Source organism: Myotis nattereri, assembly GCF_964212035.1.
Source record: "Myotis nattereri genome assembly, chromosome: 9".
NCBI lineage: Eukaryota > Metazoa > Chordata > Mammalia > Chiroptera > Vespertilionidae > Myotis > Myotis nattereri.
The window spans coordinates 44,407,634-44,430,213 of NC_138084.1; the positions used below are offsets into that span (position 1 = coordinate 44,407,634).

Genomic DNA, 22,580 nt, shown 5'->3' on the forward strand with positions numbered 1-22,580 from the left:
TAACCATAAAGATTTAAAAAAAAAAGCTCAGCAAACTACAAGAGATCAAGAGAAGAAGAAACATGCCGAAACTGGTTTGGCTCAGTGGATAGAGCGTCGGCTTGCGGACTGAAGGGTCCCAGGTTCGATTCCAGTCAAGGGCATGTACCTGGGTTGCGAGCACATCCCCAGTGGGAGATGTGCAGGAGGCGGCTGATCGATGTTTCTCTCTCATCGATGTTTCTGACTCTCTATCTCTTTCCCTTCCTCTCTGTAAAAAAAATCAATAAAATATATTTAGAAAAAAAAAAAAAAAAAAAAAGAGAAGAAGAAACAGAACAACCAACAATTAACAAAATGGCAATAATGACATAGTTATCAATAATCACTTTAAATGTAAATGAATTACCAGGCCTGTCTTGCAGTCACTGTGTGAACAAAAACTCAGCAGGCAGAATTGAAGGGTAATGCAACTTATTTATTAATATATAACAACAAAAATAATAAAGCTCATATCTGCAACAGTTTAGGTCTTTGTTATAAGGTCTTGGTCCCTTTGTCCAGACTCGCCATGACCTTCAGCTCCGGCGTCTGGGCTAGGAAGACGTTCCAGTGACCTGCATGGAGGAAAGCAGAAGAGTTGTGTGTGTAGGTGTGTGTGTGCTGGGGAATGTGGGGTGTGTGTGTGTGTGTGTGTGTGTGTGTGTGTGTGTGTGTGTGTGTATGTGGTTGGTGGCTAGTGGCTGGTGGAGAAAAAACAGGGCAAGGAGAACTGTGTGGACCTGGGTTTGGAACCCACAGGGAGGAAGGAGGTAGTATCTCCAACATAACCCCCATATCCAGATCAGTTCTGACACATGACCCCGCCTTCAACCAACCAACAATTGGGGGCTGGACTTGTTTCCTGACACTTGCTGGTGACAATGCCATCTGTGACTTCCCCACCACCTGAAGCCCACCTGGGCCCAGTCTTCCTCAGTGCAGTGTAGAGGGAATTCAGGGCATCAGAAGGACGTGGTTAAGAGATTCCAGTAGAGAGGGAAGAGGCAGCAGAAGGGTTTGAGGCTCAGACCTCCCTCCTCTCCAGCCCTGTGTCCCCCATCCCAAGACCAAATTCAGCAAGGCTCTGCTTTGTCCTCCAGCTCCTCAGCACTGGAGTTGAGAAATCTCTGGCGCAGACACCCACTGGATTCCTGTGCCGGGAACTGACGTCTGTGGCTCACAACCCCCCTCCCGGCACCAGCAGCCTGCAACTCCCCGAGAGGCCCTGGCCTCTAGCCAGGCTCTCTTCCCAGGCCCCAGTCTCAGCCCCAGGGCCCACCTTCGTGGGTGCCGGTGAGCAGCCGGAAGTTCTGTGCTTCTCTCTGGAAGTCTTGCTTCCTGACTTTCTTGATCTGAATCAAGTGGAAGATTCCTGAGGGCAGAAACAAGGGCATGAGCAGGCAAGGCAGGGCTGTGGATCAGGGAAACGGGGTGACTTAGACTTGGAATGGACCCTGTCACCTCCCTCCCCTCCCCTATTCTGATCAGAACCCCAAATCCTGTGGACTAAATTTCCTAAGTATTTGGAGTCTGTTCTCCTGTCCTCACTGTCTCCCCATTTAGGCCCCCTCATGTCTTGCTTGAGTCACTGCACTAGATTTCTGACCACTTTTACTCCCCCTCTAACCTATGATCCTACCTGCGGTCATTCAAAAATACAGTTTCCCTGTCATTCCCCTTCCCTGACCTCTTGTCGCCTCTCTGCTGGTCCTGCTCTAGTTTCCATCACCCTCCTGCTCTCATACCACTCACATGTCCACAATACAGAAGGGAGGGCTGAAGGAGGGAGGGAGCAAGGGAGGGAGGAAGGAAGGAAGGAAGGAAGGAAGGAAGGAAGGAAGGAAGGAAGGAAGGAAGGAAGGAAAGAGGAAGGAAGGAAGATAAAAATCAGTAGGTGTGCTTATTCAGACACCAAAACACTAACAAGTGTCAGAATTGTAGGCCCCCTTTCAGTGCAGTTCACCAGACCCCCCGAGTGGCATTGCCTGTGCTCCTGCCCTAACCAACTACTTGAAGACCCCCGAGGGCCAAGCCTTTACATGTGCCACCCTACCTGTTGGAGCTCCTTCTCCTATCGCCACCAAGGGAACTCCTTCCTACTCATCCTCCAAGCCTTAGCTGGGAAGTCTTCCTTCACCCCCCACCCCCAGGTAGTTACAACTTCCTTCTGCCGGGGGTCCCAAGGAGGAAGTTATAACTACCCATAGCTGTTGGCTTCTGTTGATGATTGTATCTATTTCTAATGTGCTATCATTGTCTATTCCTTTTTAAAAGTATATTTTTATTGATTTCAGAGAGGAAGAGAGATAGAAATATCAGTGATGAGAGAGAATCATTGATTGGCTGCCTCCTGCACAGCCCATACCAGGAACTGAGCCTGCAACCCAGGCATGTGCCCTGACTGGGAATCGAACCTCCCAGTTCATAGGTCGATGCTCATTGTGTCACAATTGGAGCACAGACAAGGCCATGCCGGCCAGGCTCATTGTGTCTATTCTTGCCTCCCCTACCAGTCTGGAACTTCTGGAGGGCTTTCCTCTCTGGGTCCCCTGAGTCTGGCCCACATTAGGCATGTAGAATGAATGAATGAATGAATGAAGGGAAGGAGAGAGGGAGGGATCAGCAAATACATGTGTACTCATTCTAGGCCAGGCCCTGAAGGAAGATGAGGTCTTATTCTGGATCTCCTACTGTTTGCATTCCTTGGGGAGCTGGCCACTGGCACCACACATGGTGCTGAAGCCCTGCGTACATGGGCTGTGAGGTCGCACCAGCTGTTACCACCAGGGTCAGTGGCCAGAAAGAACAGATGCGACAGCAAGGCCTCTGGTAGGCCAGTACCACACTCAAGGAAACCAAGAACTGGCCTTGCTTATGGGAATCGGAGTGGGATCTCACCAAGGGCAATGGACAGCACGGATTCTGAGATGAAGGTCTAGGAGGCCAGAATGGCCTTGGGAACCCGAGCCCAGATGTCAAGGACCGGGATGTGGGAGAGGCTGACTCCAAAGGCCCAGGCTACGTCGTGAGCATGAGATGGGGATGGGTCCTTGTGCTCCAGGCCTACCACTGCACCCCTCCCCCCCAAAAAAACAAAACAAAATAAAACACAAACTGGAGAGGAGGTAGCAGGGACGCAGGCGGGTCTGGAGGTGGGTGGGCGTGTGTGTAGTAGAGACCATCAGTGAGACCACAGGGGGACTTCCCTCCTAGGTGGGGGAAGGAACTGGGACCCCTTCTACGCTGGAACCCCAGAATATAAAAGGCCCTTAACCCTAAGCCAACTCTGTTCAGCTTCTGGAGCCTGGGGCTCTCCCCGGTGGTGTGGCCACACTCAGCCCAGGTTTCAACATCTACCTGCTCACTTTGTCTCCAGGCCACCCTCCCCTCCCTCTCCCAGCCTCCAAGGCCTGCAGCTTCCACGCTGCTGCATGAGAGAACAGCGCGATTCCCACTGACAGTCACACCTGCGGAGTGTTTGACTCCCATGGTCAGGGACAGGGAGGCAGGGATAGGGAGGTGGATGGGGCGCGTGGGCCACCCAGGAGGTCAGGAGATGAGGAGGGGGAGCCTTGTTAGTGACAGCATGGTGGGGCCTGGCACTGTGAAGTTGAAAAGCTTCTCCCCACCCCCACCCCCACCCCCACCCGCACCATTCCACCTTGTTTTTTTCTGAGAGGCCTGGTGGTAATGAGATTGGCCTGGAGCTACAATGTCCCCCTCTGCACCATTCTGGGCACCCCTTGCCCTTCCTCAGACACCTCCCTAGAAGCATTAGTTCACCTCTGTGGAGGCAGCCCTGGGGACAGTCAGACCTGAGTTTGAGTCTTTACTGCTTAAACTGTATGCCTTTGAGCAAGTTATTTTACTTCTGAGACTCAGTTTTCTTATCTGCAAAATGGGGCGTTAATACATACCCCTCAGGTTTCTTATGTGGATTAAATAAAGCACATTATACATAGTGCCTGCTACTCACCAATCACAGAGCACAGGGCATACAAGTGTGGGTTCTGCAGCCGTCGCCAACCTTTCGGACCTCATGGACCACCGGTTGGCAACCGCGGCTCTAAAGCCAGAGTTTAAGGCCTTTGCTACCACCCTGCCCGCCACGTGCCTTTCTAAATCCCATCCAGCCCCAGGCCCATCTCCCACGAAGCCTTCCTTGGTCAGCTCAGCTCCCCGTGAGCTCTTGCTGCACCCAAGTCGCCGAAAGACTATTCTCTGTGGTCCCAGCATTTGGTGGGCTGAGGGGAGTCCCAGAATAAACATACAGCCAGCACCTGTCCAGGGACCGATGGAATCTCACGGTACAAAAGAATCGCAAGGGTTACTCGCCAGCTGCTGGCAGAATCCCCACGCAGCCCTTGCCGGCAGGCTCCCGTGAATGGAGCTCGCTCCCTCCCTTCATTACAGGAAGGCTCTAAGCACGAGCAAGTGCTTTCTCTCTTGGCTGAAACCTGCTTCACCGCAATGCTGACCGAGTCAGCGAGGTACGAGGAGAAGGATAGCGACATGGTTAGCGCCTACTATAGGCCGGAGGCTGTGCCTACGTTGTGTCATTAATCCTCCATGCGCCCTCCTCCCCAGTTAACAGGAGAGAAAGCTGAGGCCCCGAGAGGTCAAGCGAATGGCCCCGGCTACACAGCTCAGAAATGGTAGGAGCGGGATGTAAGCCCAGGTCTGATCCTCAAGCCCCTGCGTGTTGACCCCTGCGGTCAGTCCGAACACAGCTGCTCCCTCTGCCTGGAGCAGTCCTTCGGAGCCAGGAAGCCAGTGGTCCTGTCCCCCTGAGTCTCCTCTTCTCCAGGCTGAACGGCTCCGCTTTCTTCGTCCATTCCTCCTACGACAGGGGGCAGAGTAGAGCAGGGAAAGAGCCGCATCTGACGTCACAAGACATGGGCTCTAGCTCCTCCACTTACTGGCTGTGTGGCCTGGAGCCAGGTACTTCACCTCTCTGAGCCTCAGTTTCCTCATCTGTAAAATGGGGATAATAATACCTAACTCTCAGGATCGCTGAGCATCAAATGAGATCATGAACGTGAAAGCACCTTGTAAATTCTAAAGTGCTACACACATTGGCTATTATCATGTCATTATTTTTATTATCCCCTTCCTGTCCCCTTCTTATTGTCCCCTCTTTTTCCACCCCCCACCCCCAGGCAAACCCATCAGTAGTGAAAAGTGACCTTAGAACTAATTCACAATTAAAGGGTTTAGTTTGTTTTACTCTACCCAGGGGATTTATTTTTCTCAAGAGAGTCAGAAAACAGAACTTTCAGCAATTCCCTTATGAAAATGTCTCTTGACCTTCATTTGGTGACATGAGTAGCCTGGTGAATAGGGTGAGTTGCTCACAGAATGAGAACTATATTCTGATTTTAATTTACCGTGGAGTGATAGAACCTACCATATAGACGAGGCTGGATGAGACCAGCCTCTCTGAGGACGCTGGGCGGGCCCTCCTGCCTGAAAAGACGCTGGAATTCTATTAATATCTCTTTCATCAGGGTAGGCATTACTCTGCCCTGACTCCTTGCAAGGTGCAACAACCCCTTCTCCCCAGGAGAGGGAGCACTTCCAGGCCCTGGCATCTCAGAGTAGGGGAGCTTATCAGAACTGTCAGAGAATCAGACAGAATCAGCGTCTCCCTTTATCTTGGAATCAGGGACTCAAACCTGGAAGGCCTGCCATCAGCAGGTCTTCCTGGGCCAAAGGCACTTGGTCAACAAAACGTGCCCACAACGCCCCTAAGGGGCCTTGGAGCCCAGGAAAGGGGACAGATTTGAGGGCTGCCCGGCTGGGAGGACGCCGATGCTCACCTTTCACCAGCTTCCAGAGGTAGATGTCCACCTGCTCAGAGGCCTCACGCTCCAGGGCAAAGCGACGCAGGTTGTCTGGACTTGGGGATACGGACGTGTGCACAAGGACCCGGCCGGGCGCCTTCGGACACCGGGTGGCACTGATCTCACGGTGGCCGGGCTCTGCCTTGTCCTCTGGGAGACACAAGCAGCGTGTGAATGCCCTGTCTCCCCACCCCTGTCGGCTCAAAGAGAGGGGCCACTGGTCTGAATCCCCCTCAGGGTCTCCTGGTCCTGGCGAAACTTCTGGTGCCCTGGGAGGAGAAGGTCTCTGGGGAAGAGAGGGGCATCTCCCCCTTTCACCCCCAGTGATTAGCATATCAGAAAACTTCCCACCATTCAGGGCCCAGCTCATCTTCCACCTCCTCCAGGCAGCCCACCGTTTCCTCCCACTCACAGCTTTTAAAACGCTTCATGACTTCCCGGACTCCCACTCGTGCCCTTAACCCCACATTGCCTTGTAATTGTTTCACTCGGGTGTGTTTTCTCCTTAAAAGAGAAAGGTGAAGGGCGGGAACCACGTCCTTCAAGTCTGTTGAGTCGCTCACACCAAGCACAGGCTCTCCGTGGACACACACAGAATGGAAGGTGTGAGAGGGCTGTGATGATGGCGGTGATGATGATGATGGTTGTGGTGGTGGAAGAGAGGACGATGATGGTGACGGTAGTGGCGAAGTGGGAGGGTGTGGGGGTGAGGATGAGATGGTGGGGATGGTGGTAATTTTTTTTTTTTTTTTTGGTGCCTAATTGGATACAGTCTTAAAGTTTTGACATGTTGGAATTCCAAGAACATTCTCCAGAGCTCTCCATGTACCAACAACCCCTAACTATTTTTCAGGGACCGAAGGACTAAGTCCCCAGATATACTAGACTTACTAGTTACGAAGCCCTTAGAGATGTCCAGCTAAGAGCTGTTACAGTCTCAATATTTTTAAAAGGAGATAGACTGGATGCTGATGGCGGGGCCCAAGACCAGGTCTGTTTGTGACGGAGCTCAGAGCGAGCCTCAGCCCATCTCAGAGAGAATTCAAGTTGAACCCCCACCCCTCGTGTTCCAGGCACCATCCTGTCATGCTCCCCCGCTGAGCCTGTCCCAACAGCATATTATTCTGATAAACAATAGTTATTCCTTATGTTTGGGTTTTGATTTACAGTTCATAAAGCATTGTCATCAACGCTGTGTCTGAGGCTCAGAAAGGGAAAGTAACTTGTCCAAGCTCACAACAGTAAGTTGGGCAAGTAAAGAAGCCAGTAAGCAAGCTAACGGAAACTCAAATATCTTGATGATAAGTGCTGGGGTAGGCGGAGACTTAGGGCAATTGTAGCCACTCCCCTCTCTCATTTGTGAAGTAACTGAGTTGTGAGAATTAAATGAAAGGTGTGAAACCCCCTGGTGCGAGCAGATTCTTGATGCATATTTCCTTCCTCTTCTTCTCCTCCGTTCCTCTCCTTTCAGCTTTTCCAACCCAGCCCTCGAGCCAGATGCGGTCAGGGCACAACCTCACCGTGCACCTCCTACCCCCCTGCCTTCTTTCTAGGCTGCAGGGAACAGGCCTGCCCCTCACATCAGCTACTGCTGACACGCACAGGCTGTGCTTCTCAATGACACACTCCGGCCCAAGTTCCCTTCGGCACACTCATCAATCCTCGGGTCACAGGGCATTGCTGAAAGAACTCAGCCGGCAGGTCTGGAAGCCTGAGTTCTCGTTCAGCTCCACTACTACTTCGCTGTGTGACAGGGAAGTCCCTCTCTTCTCTGGGTCTCAATTTTCCCATATGTACTAGTAGATGAGGGTTGAAGGAAGACAACAGAAGCCAAAAGTATGGTCTTTGGAGTAAGACAGATGAGGGTTCAAGTCCCAGCTCTGTCACCGACAGCCAGTTGTGTGACCTGGGACAGGTATTTATCTCCTCGTTCTATAAAACAGGGATACCTGCCCTGTCCGCTGTGGTGAGGGTTCCACGAATCCATGCATGCAAAATACCTGCCCGGCACATGTAAGTGCTCAATAAACATTGGCTATTTCTCTTAAAAGTCCTAATACCCTAAGATGTGATGACTTCACAGAGTTGAGAACACTATTTGATTCTACATATACATGTCAGAGAGCCTCTGACTGTCTCTGTAACAGTAGCTGGTTCTACAGATAATACATTACAAGTCTGGCATTTGCTGCTGCTGAGCTTCCAGCACTCTGTGCACCTAAAACCCTGCCTGTGGCCCTGCGCCCTCGCCCCGTCCACGTCAGAGCTGCTCACTCTGGCTGGTGCCCTCCCTGCCCCCAGCATCTCTTTGTACCTGGGCAGATCTTGCAGCACTTTCCCGCCACTTTCTCCGGGTGATGGCAGGGGTACTCAGCGGGGCAGGTCACCCGCTGGCAGTCCTGGCGGCCGTCCTGACAGGTGCACAGGATGCAGGGCAGGGGTCCAAAGGAGCGAAAGGCTGGATGCCACACCTCCCCGTGTGAGTACGTCCTCCCACCGTGCACGCAGGCTGGGCCAAGGAGGGCAGAGAGAGAGGGGGGTCAGTGCCTTGGACTCCAGCCAGTCAAGTCATCGCGGGAGTGGGGCCTTGGAGAGCCCCTGCTCCACAGTCTGGCCCAGCCACACGGACAGCAAAGTGTAGGCCAGGATACAAAACCGGCCCCACATCCCTGACACCGCCCCCTCCCCCGCGCCCCCCCCCCCCCCAGCACACAGGGCTGTGACATGCTCAGTAAGGACTTGCTGAAGATGGAGAGTCCTCCTCCCACCCTCACGGGCCCCTGTGGTGGAGCAAGGAGGGCGACGGCTCACAGTGGGAGATATGAATCCAGTTCTGTCACTGCCTTGCTGTGCAAGCTCTGGCAGGTCCCTCCCCCTTCCTCAGCCTCAGTGTCCCATCCGTACAGGAAAGGGCTGGGACAGACGCCTCATCGGGGTGCCTCCCCACTCTGCTGCCATGGCTGTTCCAATGGCCTCCTTCCCAGCCCATCCTGACTGTCCTCCTGCAGCCCAGCTCTGCTCGCTCCTTTTGTTGTCAAGAACTTCCCCTCAGCACTTCCTTAAGTTAGAGTCATTGATTGACATGTCTGGAGCCCCTCAAGGACAGGGACCATTTTTCATCTCTCTGTTCTGTGCTCCTCAGTTCCCAGCAAAGACATGGCAGATGCTGGTTCTACCTCTGACTCAATACTCTGAACTCAGTGTCCTCATCTGTCAAAGTGGGGATCAGACCTTACGTCCTTTAAGGACACCTTCATTTTGGTGTTCTAGGCGTCGATAAGCTCAGAGCCAAAATGAGATTGGAGAACCACTGTGTCAGGGTATAGGACTGAGAGGCAGGAGCAGTTGGGGACCCCCCCTTTCCCACCTCAGGGGTTGGAGGAGGTTCCCATCCCCACCTTTCTTGTGTTTCTCCTTCAGGACGATCTTGACTGTGGTGCTGCCTGCCCCCTTCGGTCGGAAGTGGCGAGGGATGAAGCCCAGAGGGGAGCTGAGCCCAGTGGGGGCTGGGGTGTCCGGGCCCCTCTTTCTCCCTCCGTCCCCTGAGCACGGATCCTGGGAATGTCTCTGCAAATGGCAGGAAGGATCAAGATCACCGATAGGCCGCCGCCCGTGAAGGAGCAGCAAGGCCCAGGCTGCAGCGAGTGGCCTGAGGGTAGACGCCCGCATGGCTTCCCAGCGAAGAGAGGGCTGGGCTAGGGACAGGAAGATCTGGATGGGGTCCAGGGTGTGCTCAGACAGTGGATCTTTGAAAACTTGGAAGGTAGTGCTTTGGGCTGCCTTCCAAACAAGCCCTTCTTAGACCTGTCAGAGCCAGGGCCCTGGCACTGTGTGGGCAGAAGGGTTTGGGTCTTTATCTGGGTGACATAAGTGATCAGGGACCTGGAGAACTTAATGCTTAAGAAATAGAAGGTGAGAATGCAGGGAGGGTGAATGTCAGGAAATCCTTCTTTGAGAAGATTGAGGTGATGGGATAAGGAGACAGGCTCTGAAGGTCCCACCAGCACCCATGGGGCAGGAAGATGAGGAGCCGGCCCCATCCGGGCACAGAGGGTCTCCAGAGCTCCAGCCCCGCCCTCCCTTCCTGAGCCCCTGGAATCCAAGATCCCAAGACCCTCAGTTCCAGACCAGATGGGAAGGGTGGCAGGGATAGCAAAAGGTGTGTGTGAGGGCAGCGTAACGGGGCAGGAGCTTTGTATAGTTTGGGGACTGGCAGCTCTGGGACATGGGAGAGGAGCCAGTGGCCTGGGGCAAGTGGCCGAGCTTTAACCCACCTCACCGACCCTAATCACTCCCATTCCTTCCGCTACAGCCCCTTCCTCTCTGCACAGTCCCAGCTAGTCCTTTGATGGCTGGACGGAGCCCACAGGAGCTCCCAAAGCAGAAACCCTATCTAAGGCCCCAGCACAGGCCCAAGCCCCTAGGAGGCCCCTAGGAAATGCTTGTCAAGTGGAATAGAGGCAAGAAGGAATTGAAGAGCCCAACCCCCTGCACACTGCCTCCCAGGAAAGGGATGGAAGGAAAGGGGGTGGCCTGGCTCAGGTCCTGCGGCAGCGGCACCGGCACCCAGACCCCACCTGAGAAGGCCCCGCCTAGGAGGGGAGGCTGAGCTGGCAGAGGAGAGGGGAGAGCTCATTGGCTCAGAGCCCGGGGAAGTCTCAGGGAAGGGCGCCTCGCCTCCAGGTGAGCCAGGCAGAAAGAGCAGGTGGAGTTGTTCGCATTGTGGGCAGCACAGATGGCAGAGGGGGACTCGAGTCAGTACATGAACGTGTTCTCCCACCTCTTTCCTCTGCAGCCAGAGAGAGCCGGGCAGTTCAGTCCATCGCACTCTAGACCAAGACTGAAAGGGGCCAAGACAGAGGGGTAACACAGAGAGGTAGCCCCCAGACAGAGCCAGCATCTCAGGAGCCGGTGGGGAAGGCTGACCAAAATGAGAGGCCACGCCCTCAGGGAACATGCTGCTCAGAGGCGGCCTGAATAAGGACAGACACGGGCTCTGGATGGAACAGTGTTAGAGGGGTTCCCAGGAGGGAAATCGGTAAGTTTGGGGCCTGTGCCTGCATGTTTGGTGCTTTTTCCTGGCCCCTGCTGGCCCATCAGCCCTGATGGGAGGCTAAGGAGAGGGGCTGGACATGGTGGGGCTCATGGAGCTGACCCAGGGGACAAATGAGAAATGAGGTTTACTTGCTCCACAGTCATGGAGACTCGGGCCCTGGATACCAGCTCACCGCACCTCCTCTCCCCACCCTGTCGGTATCCGTGTACTCACCGCCCCACGGTGTGACTGTGCGCTGTCCTCTTCAGCTGACTTCTCACTTGACCCATCTGGAAACCAAAGGGAAGTCCGATCAGCCTCTGCCTCCTCAGCCTTGCTGGCTGGACCGCAGGCCTCCCCCTCAGGCTCTGCCCCTCCAGGGCCTGGTGCTATTTCTGCAGCCCCCAAACCCCAGCAAGTCCCTCTGTCCCAGTGGGGCCTTATTCCCACTGCTCATCATAGCGTCTCCTCACATCTGGGTTGCTGCCCCAGTTTTCACACACTGACCTCCTGGTCACCATTAGGACTGAGCTGCTTGGCTGGGCCAGAGCTCTTGGTCAGTGCCCATCATGGACGGCCCAGAATCCCATCCCTGCGGGCTCAGTCCCAGTCCCCTGGGCAGCCACTTGGCCAGTGGAAGTTAGCGGCTGGGGGACAACCTCTTCCTCTTCCTCTACAACCCCAGACTTTCTTGAGAAGCAGAAGACGACGTAGAGCATAGGTCACACTTGGTATCAAGCAGAGGCAGCTCCCCAAGGCATCCTTACACTGTTTCTCCCTCCTTCCTGCTCCCTGAGATGGCGATAAAAACGCACGGCAGCCGCTGCGCAGGCTCAGCCTTCTGCTGGGCTAAGCCCCCACCCATGAGGAAGGAATGGTGTGCTACATGCTGAGTGTCTCGGGGGTTCCCCCTGCTCTAACAGTCCATGCCTGGGTCCGGGGGGTGAGGTGGGTGGGCACTGCCAAATCTAGGGGCAGACTCACTTTTGCAGGCCTGGCAGCAGGAGCTGGGCAGTGGGAGGGGTGCAGGGCAGCCTGGTTCCGGGCAGGTCATAAGGCCGCAGTAGATCTGGCCCTCCTGACAGATAGAGCAAAGGGGAGTTGGGAGATGAGCTCTGATGAGGACCAGCCTCTGCCCTGGGAGCATATGGCCTTGAGGTCTCCCCTCAGGTGGGAGAGGGAGGGAGCAGCAGCGTGGTGTGGGCAAGGCCCCGCCAATTCAGAAGAAGGGTCCTCTGTACCCCCCCACTCCCACTCCAGGCCCTGAAGTAGCATCTTCCTCCGGCTTCTAACGCGTTTTCACACCCCATCTCTCTGTAGGCTCTCACAGCCACTGGGTGAGGTGGGCCCCTTCCCACCTACAGATGGGGAGAGCCCGCAGGGGCGCCTGGCCTGCTAAGTCAGAGACACGGCCGGACAGAATGGACTAGAGCCCAGTCTTCGGGCTTTTCCTACTGAAATCAATGTCCTCTCCCCTGGCCCGGAAAGGGGGACCCAGCATTAGGGAGGGACATTGGTGGGGGATACCTTGGGCTCACCATGCTCTCACGAAAAACCCTACATCTGAAACTTTGGGACTCAGCCCAGAAAGGCAACACTGCAGGGGCAAGGGCTGTCTGGGAGTCAGGCGGTCAGGTAGCCTTTGATGAGGCTCTTCTCTGGGCCTCAGCTTCCTCCTCGGGGAAATGGGTGCACACCCATCTGGGCTGCGAAGATCAAGTGGGGGGACAGTTGTGACAAATCCTTTTTAAAATGTAAGGCATTTTTAAAATGGAGGAAGTGATACTACCTCAAGTCCTTTCCTTATTAGTATCTTTTCCAGTGAGTCTGGAAAGCAGCGGTTCTCAACCTGTGGGTCGCGACCCCTTTGGGGGTCGAACGACCCTTTCACAGGGGTCGCCTAGGACCATCGGAAAACACATATATAATTACATATTGTTTTTGTGATTAATCACCATGCTTTAATTATGTTCAATTTGTAACAATGAAATTGGGGGGTCACCACAACCTGAGGAACTATATTAAAGGGTCGCGGCATTAGGAAGATTGAGAATCACTGGTCTAAAGGATTCTGATCCCTCAGACAAGGCCAGGAGTCAGACCCATATAAACAGGCATGAGAAGAAGGAACGGGGGGACCCAAGTATTCAAGGAGAAGGGAGAAGAAATCACAAGAATGCTTTCGCCACCCCACCATCATCATTCTGTCCTTTCCTACAGCCCCCCCCCTACACCAGGCCCTTGTCACCTCATAGGAAGCAGATGCAGGAAAAGGATCGTGGGTTTTGGAGTTATGTGGCCCTGGGTCTGCATTCTGGCTCTGCCACTTGACTAGCTGGGTGACTTTGGGGAAGTTGCTTAACTGCTCTGAGCTTCAATTTCTTCATTTGAGAGCCTTCTCCTAGAGCAGTGGTTCTCAACCTTCTGGCCCTTTAAATACAGTTCCTCATGTTGTGACCCAACCATAAAATTATTTTCGTTGCTACTTCATAACTGTAATGTTGCCACTGTTATGAATCATAATGTAAATATCTGATCTGCAGGATGGTCTTAGGCGACCCCTGTGAAAGGGTCGTTCGACTGCCAAAGGGTCACAACCCACAGGTTGAGAACCGCTGTCCTAGGGTCTTTGGGATCTTGTATATAAACATGAGACATTTCTATGAATCTAGTAGGTACCATGGAGGACTACAGAGTAATACTGGCCCTGCAAAAATAATCACTCTCTGGGTTGACTTATAAGTAGTCACCCTCATTTGTAAGTTGTTTGCTCGGCAGCATGGATACTTTAAAGGTCAGAGCCTCACTGAAGGGATGGAGAAGCAGGCTGAGAGAAGTGACTCATCAAGGTCACACAGGGAACCATGGAAGAGCTAGAGCTCCAACAGGGGTGTCCAGCACTAGTCTAGACCTCCTCCCCTTGCGCCACTGCTAAATCTGATGATTATTTTACACAGAGAGGACACTGGTCAGACTCCATATGCGTGCAAAGGAACTGGGGCCCAGAGAAGTTTGGTGACCAGATAGGAAGGAAATCTGGAGAGCAGGAGTTTCTCCTGACAAGGCACAGGCAAGCAGCTGTGTGACAGGCTGAAAACCTCTGCACACCTGTGGCAGGGCCATACCTAGAACCCCCAAATGAGGAGGGTGAAGGCTTTCCAGATCAGACCTTGTTTGGCTTCAGTCTTGGTACCCTGCAACACTGCAGAGTCAGCCTTGCCTGTTCCTAGGCTCAACTCTGACTACATACAACAGGGGAAGTTTAGGCAGCTTCAGATTAAATTCCATTTGCTACAATCTGGCCCTGTCTCTGTGCGCCAGGACTGATAACTGATTATTAAACTCATTCATTCATTCATTCATTCATTCATTCAAGGCATCCTCTGTATGCCAGGCCCTGGGCCAGGAGCAGTGGAAGATAAAGAAATGAATTGGGTATGGCCCCTCCCCTCCAGGAGTACAAAGTCTACTGGAGAAAACAAAAAGAAGCCAATGTCAGTGCCAGGTGACCCGGCTGTAACAGGCAGCTGAGGAGGGTGCAGAAGCCCAGAGAAGGGCAGGTGCTCCTGAGCCCATTCACTGTCACTTTGCTTTGACCAGGGAGAACCGCCTCCCTCCCTCCCAGCCCACAACACCATGCTTTTCATGCCCAGACCGCGGGCCTGGGCTAAAGTGAAGGCAGGAGCTTCTTACGGTACAGCTGCAGAGGACACACTGGTTGGGCAGGCGGGAAGGGAACAGCTCATGGGCACTGAACATCTCTCCGTGTTGGTACAGGGTCCCGTTGTGCTGGCAGGACTTTGGGGGGGCCCGGAGCCCAGAGGGCGTGTGAGGCTCTGCGGGTGGGGAGGTGCAGGAGGAAGAAGAAAAATGAGGTTCCACGTGGATCTCAGAACTTTGCCAGAATTAACTGGGCCACTTTTCTGAAGATTTTGGATTTTAGCATCTCTTGGCATTTAAACTGAGTTCTGGCCTTCTTCTTCCCAGACAGTCCCCCTATCAGCTAACCAAGAAGAGGTCCTGCTGACACCTCCATCTGACCTTGTCACTCCCTCCCATGGCTCCTCACCATGGCCTTTCGGCCCCCCAGTGTCTGAGCTGGTCCCGACCAGAGCCAGAGGCCAGGCCAGAAACCTCAGCTCCACTGAGCCCCACTCAGTGGGGACCTGTCAGTCGGTGAGCGTCCCTGGGGCACCTCCTAGTGCTAGGCACTGCTCTCGGTGCTGGGGACACAGTAGTGAACAGAACAAAGTCCCTCGTGGGGTGACGTCCTAGTGCAGTCAGCTGGCATGATCTAGAGCAGTGATGGCGAACCTGTGACATGCGTGTCAGAGGTGACACGTGTGTCAGAGGTGACACGCAAACTCATTTTTTTGGTTGATTTTTCTTTGTTAAATGGCATTTAAATATATAAAATAAATATCAAAAATATAAGTCTTTGTTTTACTATGGTTGCAAATACCAAAAAATTTCTATATGTGGCACGGCACCAGAGTTAAGTTAGGGTTTTTCAAAATGCTGACACACCGAGCTCCAAAGGTTCGCCATCACTGATCTGGACTGTCCCTGTGTTCGGGGTAAGCTCCTGTCATTCACTGGTCACCAGAGCCTCCCACCCCATCACCTACCGATTAGCCAGTATTCATCCTGCCAGGTAGAGGGGCAAGCCTCTAAGGCTCCCATCCTGAGAGGACCTACTCATCCTCTCAGACACCTTTACTAAACACCTCTGTACCAGGCACTGTGCTAGGCATTGGGAATGGAGTGCTGACAAGACTCAGCCCCGCCCATCAAGAAACTCACAATCTGATTGGCAAAGAGACATTCCATAAGCAGTGATGCTGTTGCATGGTAAGGGCTCGGGCACAGAGGGGTAGCCACTAACTCAGCCAGCACATGTAGGTGGGGTAGTCAGGGAATGATGTCTGAGCTGAGTCATGAAGAACATGTAGAGCCAGGCAGGCAAAGCAGCAGGAAAGAGAGAGAAAAAGAGAGAGAGAGAGAGAGAGAGAAAGATGCATGTGAGGAAGAAGGGGACTGGGCCAAGGCATAGTCAGCAAGGAGCGGTCAGGATTCCTGGAGTCAACCTCAGACAGAAGGAGGCATGATGCCCCCTCACTAGGCAGGACGAGGCTCCGAGCTCCTGCCCCCTGAGAGAATCCCGAGCCACGAATCTCTGTGGCCCAAGGCAGAGCCACGGTCAGATCCCACTGCAGTCCCACCTGGAAAGTGAGCCCCTCTAATTCCACTCCACACAAATGCCTAGCTTCCCAGGAGAGCCCTGGCTTCAGAGCCGAGACTGAGCCGTAATGTGGAGCCTCCCGCAGCCCCTTCCTGATGCTCCTAAGGATGGATTCTCCTCTCAACATCTCCCACCCACCCTCTTCCAAACCGGCCTCCCACTGGCTGCCTCTCATTGGCCACTTGCTTATGTCAGTTTCTTTGCAGGCTACCTCTCCTCTCTCTTACCTTTACTTCCTGGAATCCCGATCTTAGAGGCTCTTATAGTCTTAAACTCATGGAATCATAGACATTTAGCATCAAGTTACAGAAAGTCCCTGAACCACAGTGCTGGGAAGAACCTCAGAATACACAGACTGCAACTCCTTTGGTCATTCCCAGGCCCAGAGCTGTAATCATGGGGCTCCCTGCAGGGCCTCCAGCCCCAGATCACTCACCTCCACCTGGACAGGCAGGTCCACTCCCTTGGCTCTGGCCAGCCAGGGACTGGAGGCCACGTGTGCCATCAACAGGCCAAGCACGCCCTATTTCCCTCAGCTCCTCTCCAGTCTCTCCCCGCTCCTGCTAAGCACCTCTCACCAGAGAGACTGCCCCTCTCATTCCCGGGGCCGCCCTCCGCCAGAGGCTCGCATGGGAGGTGAGATAAGGGTCAGGGGGTACAAGGGATGAACGAGGCTACTTACCCACACACCGGGGACAGCACTGCCGTGGCTCAGTCACAGGCTGGGGGCAGTGGACAGGCGGGCAGTGGAGGCGGTAACAATTCACATGGGCATTCTGGAGGGGACACAGCGGCCGGTCCTGGTTCCAAAGAGCCATTGCCTCCCGCCTGCACCCGTCCTCTCCCAAAGCCCACTCACTCTAAGCCTGAGACGGGATAGAAACAATACACTCGTGTGTCCGGTCTCGCCCCTTCCCTTGCTCTCTTGTGTGGCTCGCCCATCCATGTTCCTCCCCGACCACGGCGGAAGGCACAGTGAACATGGGCTTGAGCAGACCTTGTGGCCCCTTCATGGTGTTTGAGACACACAAGTTAAAGCCTTGAGTTACTTCTACACTGATCTGACTGTGTTACTTTAACGCCAGGGCTTTGTTCTTTGACCTCTGAGCCTAAACTTCATGAAGGTTAAGAGAGGAATGTGACACATGAGGACAGGTGACAGGGATGGAAATAAGACTAGAAACCTGATGTGGAGCAGGCCCAGGGCTTTGGGACTCACTCCCTAAATCCCTGGGAGGTCTGGTGACCTTGGCACCAGAGAAGGAAGAGACCGAAGTTCTTATGCTTTTTCAAGTTCAGCAAATGAAAGAGAAGGGAGCAGAGAAACAGGACAGAGAGAGATGAGGAGCTGGAGAGAGAGAGGCCACCACACCTCTTGTCAGTTTCCCATTCCTAGGCTTCCCACACCTTATCTCCCCGGCTGTGAGGGTCATTGCGCTGGGCTGTAATGAACCATGTACAACCGTGTCATCTATTCACCATGAATTCCCAGGAACAAGGACCAGGTCTCATTCCATTCATCTCTGAATTGTCAGCATATGGCCTGGCTCCAGGCTAGTACCTGCTACAGTTTGAATGAATGAGTGAGTGAATGAATGAGAGCCAGGAACGGAGGAATAGATGGTCTCTCTCTCTTAGAGAAATGGAGCCAACTTCGTTCAAATGTTGAAGTTGGCAAGTTTGTTTCCTGTTTCCTTGCACATCTGAGTGCCCAACAGCACTTCTCCCAGAGGCAGCCTCTTACCCCATGGAAAAGCCAGGACCAGGCCCTAGTCCCTCTGGAGTCACTGCTTCCCAAGGAGTAATCTGGGCTGAGGCATCATAGAGTCCATAGAATTGGCCTGAGCTCCATACGGGGCCTTCAAGAGGCCTGGCACACAAATGTCCAGAGGGTGGACGGAGCCCTCAGGTGAGAAGGTAGGGTAGAGTGCCAGGAACTGTGTGGTCTGAAGAGGCAGAATCTCTCTCGATTCTGTCCTTGAAGGATCCCAGGGATGAAGATGATCAGCGACATGCAGCAGGAAGTGAGATGGAGAAAGGCCAGGGTTGAAAGGGCAGGGGGCCTTGCAGCCAAAGGTGCCTCTCGGGAAAATCATAACTACTGTGTACTGAGTGACTACTAGGTAGGGGCTTTATGTTAAACAAACAGAAATGTATTTTCTCACCTCATCTTCTCAAGAACCCTAGAGGTGGATACTATTGTCCACACTTTCAAAACGAGAAAAGAGCTTCTGAGAGGTTATGTTGCCTGAGATGCCACAGCAGGTAAACACACCTCCAGGGCCGTGCACTTTCCATGATGCTGAGCTGTCTCTGGTGGACGGAGCGGGGACTCATGCATTCACTCAGTAGTCACTGTGTGACTACTGTGAGCCAGGGACTTAGCAGTGAATGAGACAGACAGGTTTCTGCTCTCATGGAGCTTACATTCTTACAGGGGAGACAGACCATAAAAAACAAGCAAGAAGTAACATGATCATTTCATGCCTGGCCAGTGTGGTTCAGTGGTTGAGCATCGACCTATGCACCAGGAGGTCACAGTTCGATTCCCAGTAAGGGCATGTGCGTGAGTTGCAGGCTCCGTCCCTAGTTGGGGGCATGCAGGAGGCAGCCAATCAATGATTCTTTCTCATCATTTATGTTTCTATCTGTCTCTTCCTCCCTCTTCCTCTCTGAAGTCAATAAAAATATCTATATATATAAAAAGGCAGTGGCTATGACCCAGGACCGGTCACCAGGAAGTGCATTGATAGGTCCTGCAGCAGCGGGCGGGACTCTGGGTCCGGCGGCAGTGGGCAGGGCTCTGGGTCCTGCAGCTCGCAAGGTGGGGGCCCATGGCTCACGGCAGCGGGCTACTTGCGCGCAATTTTCTGTGCACTGGGCCTCTAGTATATATCTATTTAAAAGATCATTTCATATGTTAAATTTATGATAATAACCACATAGGGTAATGTGATTGAGTTAACAAGGTTAGACTATTTTAGAAACAGAAGTCCGAGAAAGCCTCATAAGGAGGTGACACTTATGTTATGAACTGTGAGATGAGAAGGAACCATTTGTGAGAAGATCCAGGGGAAGAACATTCCAGGAGGAGGAACAAGTCGGAGTGAGTTTGGAGTGTTGGGGTGGGTAGGAAATGAGTTTGGAGAAATAAGGCGAAAGTCAGATCACACAGAGACACTGTAGGGGGTTTGAATTTTACTTTAGGTGCACCCAAAAACTACTGGAGGGTTTCAGGGACTTTGGAATGACATGATCAGTTTCATGTTCAGCAAAGATCCTTCTGGCTCCTATGTGAGGTATGGGTTTAGAGAAGGGACAGGGAGGCCCATCGGAAGCCTTGCGTAGCATCCAGGTGAGAGGTTGAGAGATGAAGATGCTTAGATTAGGGGGAGCAGGATGGTGAGAGAAGCGAAGGGATTCAGGGTATATTTTAGGGGTATTGGCTATAGCTCTTTGGGTTGAGAAAACTGTGTATGTAAACTCTGGGGAGGGAGAAATGAATTAGCTTCCGTGGATCACAAAACTTGGACTTTGTCAACTGGACCACATAATATGTCTGGAATTTTCTGTTTGGGTTTCCTTCCTGTTCTTTGGCTGTATTTCATAAAGTTCTTTTTGAAAAGCTGATTGGCCTCAGATGTGCTAAGGAAAAGCAAGGGGAGGCAGTCGTGGGGGGTTGTGCCCCTGTTGGCAGCAGAGTTCCACCTGGGCCAACATGGTAGAAGCAGTAGGGAGTCAGAGGGAACGGCCCCAGGAGGAGGGAGACCCCAGTGATCAGAGTCAGGAGAGGGGCTGGCCCACAGACAGTCTACTTGCCAGGGTCCCCTCAGATGCTCTTCTCTGCTCCCGCCCTGAGCTGAGGATTGTTTAACAAGGGAGGCTCTTACTGGCCTTCTGCACTCCGCTCAGGCAGAGAGAGGGCCTAGGGTACTGGCTCCAGCTGGGAGCTAGGTACACCCTCCCTCCAAACACCGGCACCAGACAGAGATTGGTGAGGACATCATGCCAATCAAGCTGGTCTCCAAGCAACTAAACTAAACCAAGGGAAGTGTCAGGCCTTCTAAATCATTCCTTCCTTCCCTACCCTTCCAACCTTATACCTGGCCTGAGGATTCTGGACCACACTGAGGTCTCATTTATTCCACCCAGCTGATTGTACAAGGCCCTGTGAAGGCTGCTGGGTTGGAGATGGGTGGCAGGAGAGAAGAGGTGAACAAACAGACAGGGTCCTGCCCCAATCTGTTCAGTCTTTGGCAGGACACTGATGTAGACATAAACGAGCTCCCAGGAAAACCTACTCTCAGGCTCCATCCAGGAGGGGCAGTAACTGACAGACAGATAATTACTATACCTGGCCAACAGTGACCAGGATAAAGAAACCGAGAAACTTATGTGGGACCCAGAAGAAGAAAATGCTTGTAGGTGAGGGATCAAGTGAGGCTATTGGTAGAGGTGGCATTTGGCCAAAGCCTTGAAGAACAACCTTTGGACCAGTGGAATTGGGGTGATGCATCCTAAGGTGGGGTGGCAAGAGAGGGCTGGAGGAAACAGCATGAGGAAAGGAAGGAATGGGAGGCCTGGCCAGAAAGGCTCTTTTGTGTCACACAGGAAGCAGGGAGTTGGCACCAGCAGAGGTGGAAAGAAGGCTGGGATGAGAGATGGGAGACCCGAGTCCCAGCCCAGCCCAGCTGCTGACCCGTTGCGTGACATCTCTGAAAGGGGTGCAGTAGTGGTGGCAGGTACTGTGTACTCCCAAGTTCCTAGGGAGCCTGGTGCCAGAGCGTTCCTGACCTCCAGAGTCCCTGACCTTGACTTCTCTCAAGGTCGCCCAGACATACCTGACACAGGCGGCCAGGTGGCCAGAGGGACCTACCTCCGAACACGTGCAGCGAAGGCAGTACATCAGGCCCTGTGGCTCCAAGTAGGGGTGCCAGCTCTCGCCCGGGGAGTATTTCTTCCCATGGAAAAGGCAGAACATGTCTGGGCCTGGCAAACCAACCAGTGCTTTGTCAGTCCAGGGAGGCTCCACCAAAGACCCTGCCTCATCCCTCCTTCTTCTGGCTCTAGGAAGAATGTCATCTGGACCACTCAGGCAAAAGAGAACCCACTGGACATGCTCTCCCAGTCAGGGGGCCAGAACATCTGAGTTTGAATCTCAGCTTGACCGCTCACTTGCTGGGTGACTTCAGGCATGACACTGCCCCTCTCTGAACTTTAACACTTCTCTCAGGGTGAGTTAAGAGATGAAGCAGTGGAAGTGCTTTAGAGATTCAAATTGTGGTATAAATGCTAGTGATGATTGGATGGATAGTTTGAGGCCCAGAGAGGATAAATTACACTCCTAAGGTCACCCAGCAAGCCGCTCACCAAGCAGGCATGGCAGCCTAAGCCTGCTGGCTCTTTCTGCCCTCAGGATCACACTCACTGCCTTTTCCTTTGTCTCATTTTGCTTATTTATTTACTCTATCTCTATCCTCCCCTCCCTTGCCCTCTGCTGCTCCCCTTCACTCTCTCTCTCTGACCTCCCTTTTGAATAAAGCCGCTCACAGCAGTTTCCTTGCTTTCATACAATACTGTGTCCCTATATCTCAGCCAGCCATGGTGGATGGTGCTTGAATTGGGAAAATAAAGTACTGCCTAGTGCAGTGACGGCGAACCTATGACACGCATGTCAGAGGTGACACGTGAACTCATTTTTTTGGTTGATTTTTCTTTGTTAAATGGCATTTAAATATATAAAATAAATATCAAAAATATACATCTTTGTTTTACTATGGTTGCAAATATCAAAAAAAAAATCTATATGTGACACGGCACCAGAGTTAAGTTAGGGTTTTTCAAAATGCTGACACGCCGAGCTCAAAACGTTCGCCATCACTGGCCTAGTGAAAGGTTAGAAAACTGACTTTGATATCCTTAAAAATAGTCATCGGTACTATCGCACTGTCAACTGATTACTGTGTGCATGATTGCACATCAATTATTTTTGTCATCTGCATATTCGTTGTCAATATGGAGATGAATGCTTCTAAGAATGTTAGCAATAGTTAGTTACATCATGTCTGCTAGCTCTCCTGCAATCCTGTTTTCCTTCTTTCTTTCTTTATATTTTCTTTATTGACTAAGGTATTACATATGTGTCCTTATCCCCCCATAGTCCCCCCCCACTCCCACTCATGCCCTCACCCCCCTGTTGTCTGTGTCCATTGGTTAGGCTTATATGCATGCATACAAGTCCTTTGGTGGATCTCTCTCCCCTTCCCCCCACCCTCCCCTACCTTCCCGCTGAGGTTTGCCGGTCTGATCGATGCTTCTCTGTCTCTGGATCTGTTTTTGTTCATCAGTTTATGTTGTTCATTATATTCCACAAATGAGTGAGATCATGTGATATTTATCTTTCTCCGACTGGCTTATTTCACTTAGCATAATGCTCTCC

General features: G+C 52.7%; 1 protein-coding gene across 2 annotated transcripts; it reads right to left on the bottom strand.

Annotated features, from left to right (window-relative positions):
- Positions 1-438: 438 nt before the first annotated feature.
- Positions 439-21,125, bottom strand: CHRDL2 (chordin like 2). Of its 2 annotated transcripts, XM_081098392.1 has the most exons (11): positions 21,018-21,125; positions 16,824-16,917; positions 14,593-14,735; positions 11,884-11,977; positions 11,134-11,189; positions 9,263-9,431; positions 8,179-8,373; positions 5,841-6,014; positions 4,941-4,995; positions 1,301-1,393; positions 439-596 (listed from the first exon to the last, which is right to left on the bottom strand). In XM_081098392.1, the coding sequence occupies exons 1-11, from the start codon at positions 21,120-21,122 to the stop codon at positions 506-508; spliced, it is 1,269 nt and encodes a 422-aa protein (XP_080954518.1). In that variant the 5' UTR covers positions 21,123-21,125; the 3' UTR covers positions 439-505. The 2 variants fall into 2 exon arrangements, with proteins under 2 accessions (XP_080954518.1, XP_080954519.1); XM_081098393.1 differs by lacking the exon at positions 4,941-4,995 and having other exon boundaries at positions 21,018-21,124.
- Between the last annotated feature and the right edge of the window lie 1,455 nt (positions 21,126-22,580).

Coding starts and splice junctions, on each gene's coding strand:
- CHRDL2 (XM_081098392.1), bottom strand. CDS start 21,122: ATGTTCTGCCTTTTCCATGGGAAGAAATACTCCCCGGGCGAGAGCTGG. Junction 11,978..14,592: donor GTGTCCTCTGCAGCTGTACC/GTAAGAAGCTCC, acceptor TCTATCTGTCAG/GAGGGCCAGATCTACTGCGG. Junction 1,394..4,940: donor GGCTCCAGGCCACACAGCCA/GTAAGTGGAGGA, acceptor TTCTGCCCTCAG/GAATCTTCCACTTGATTCAG.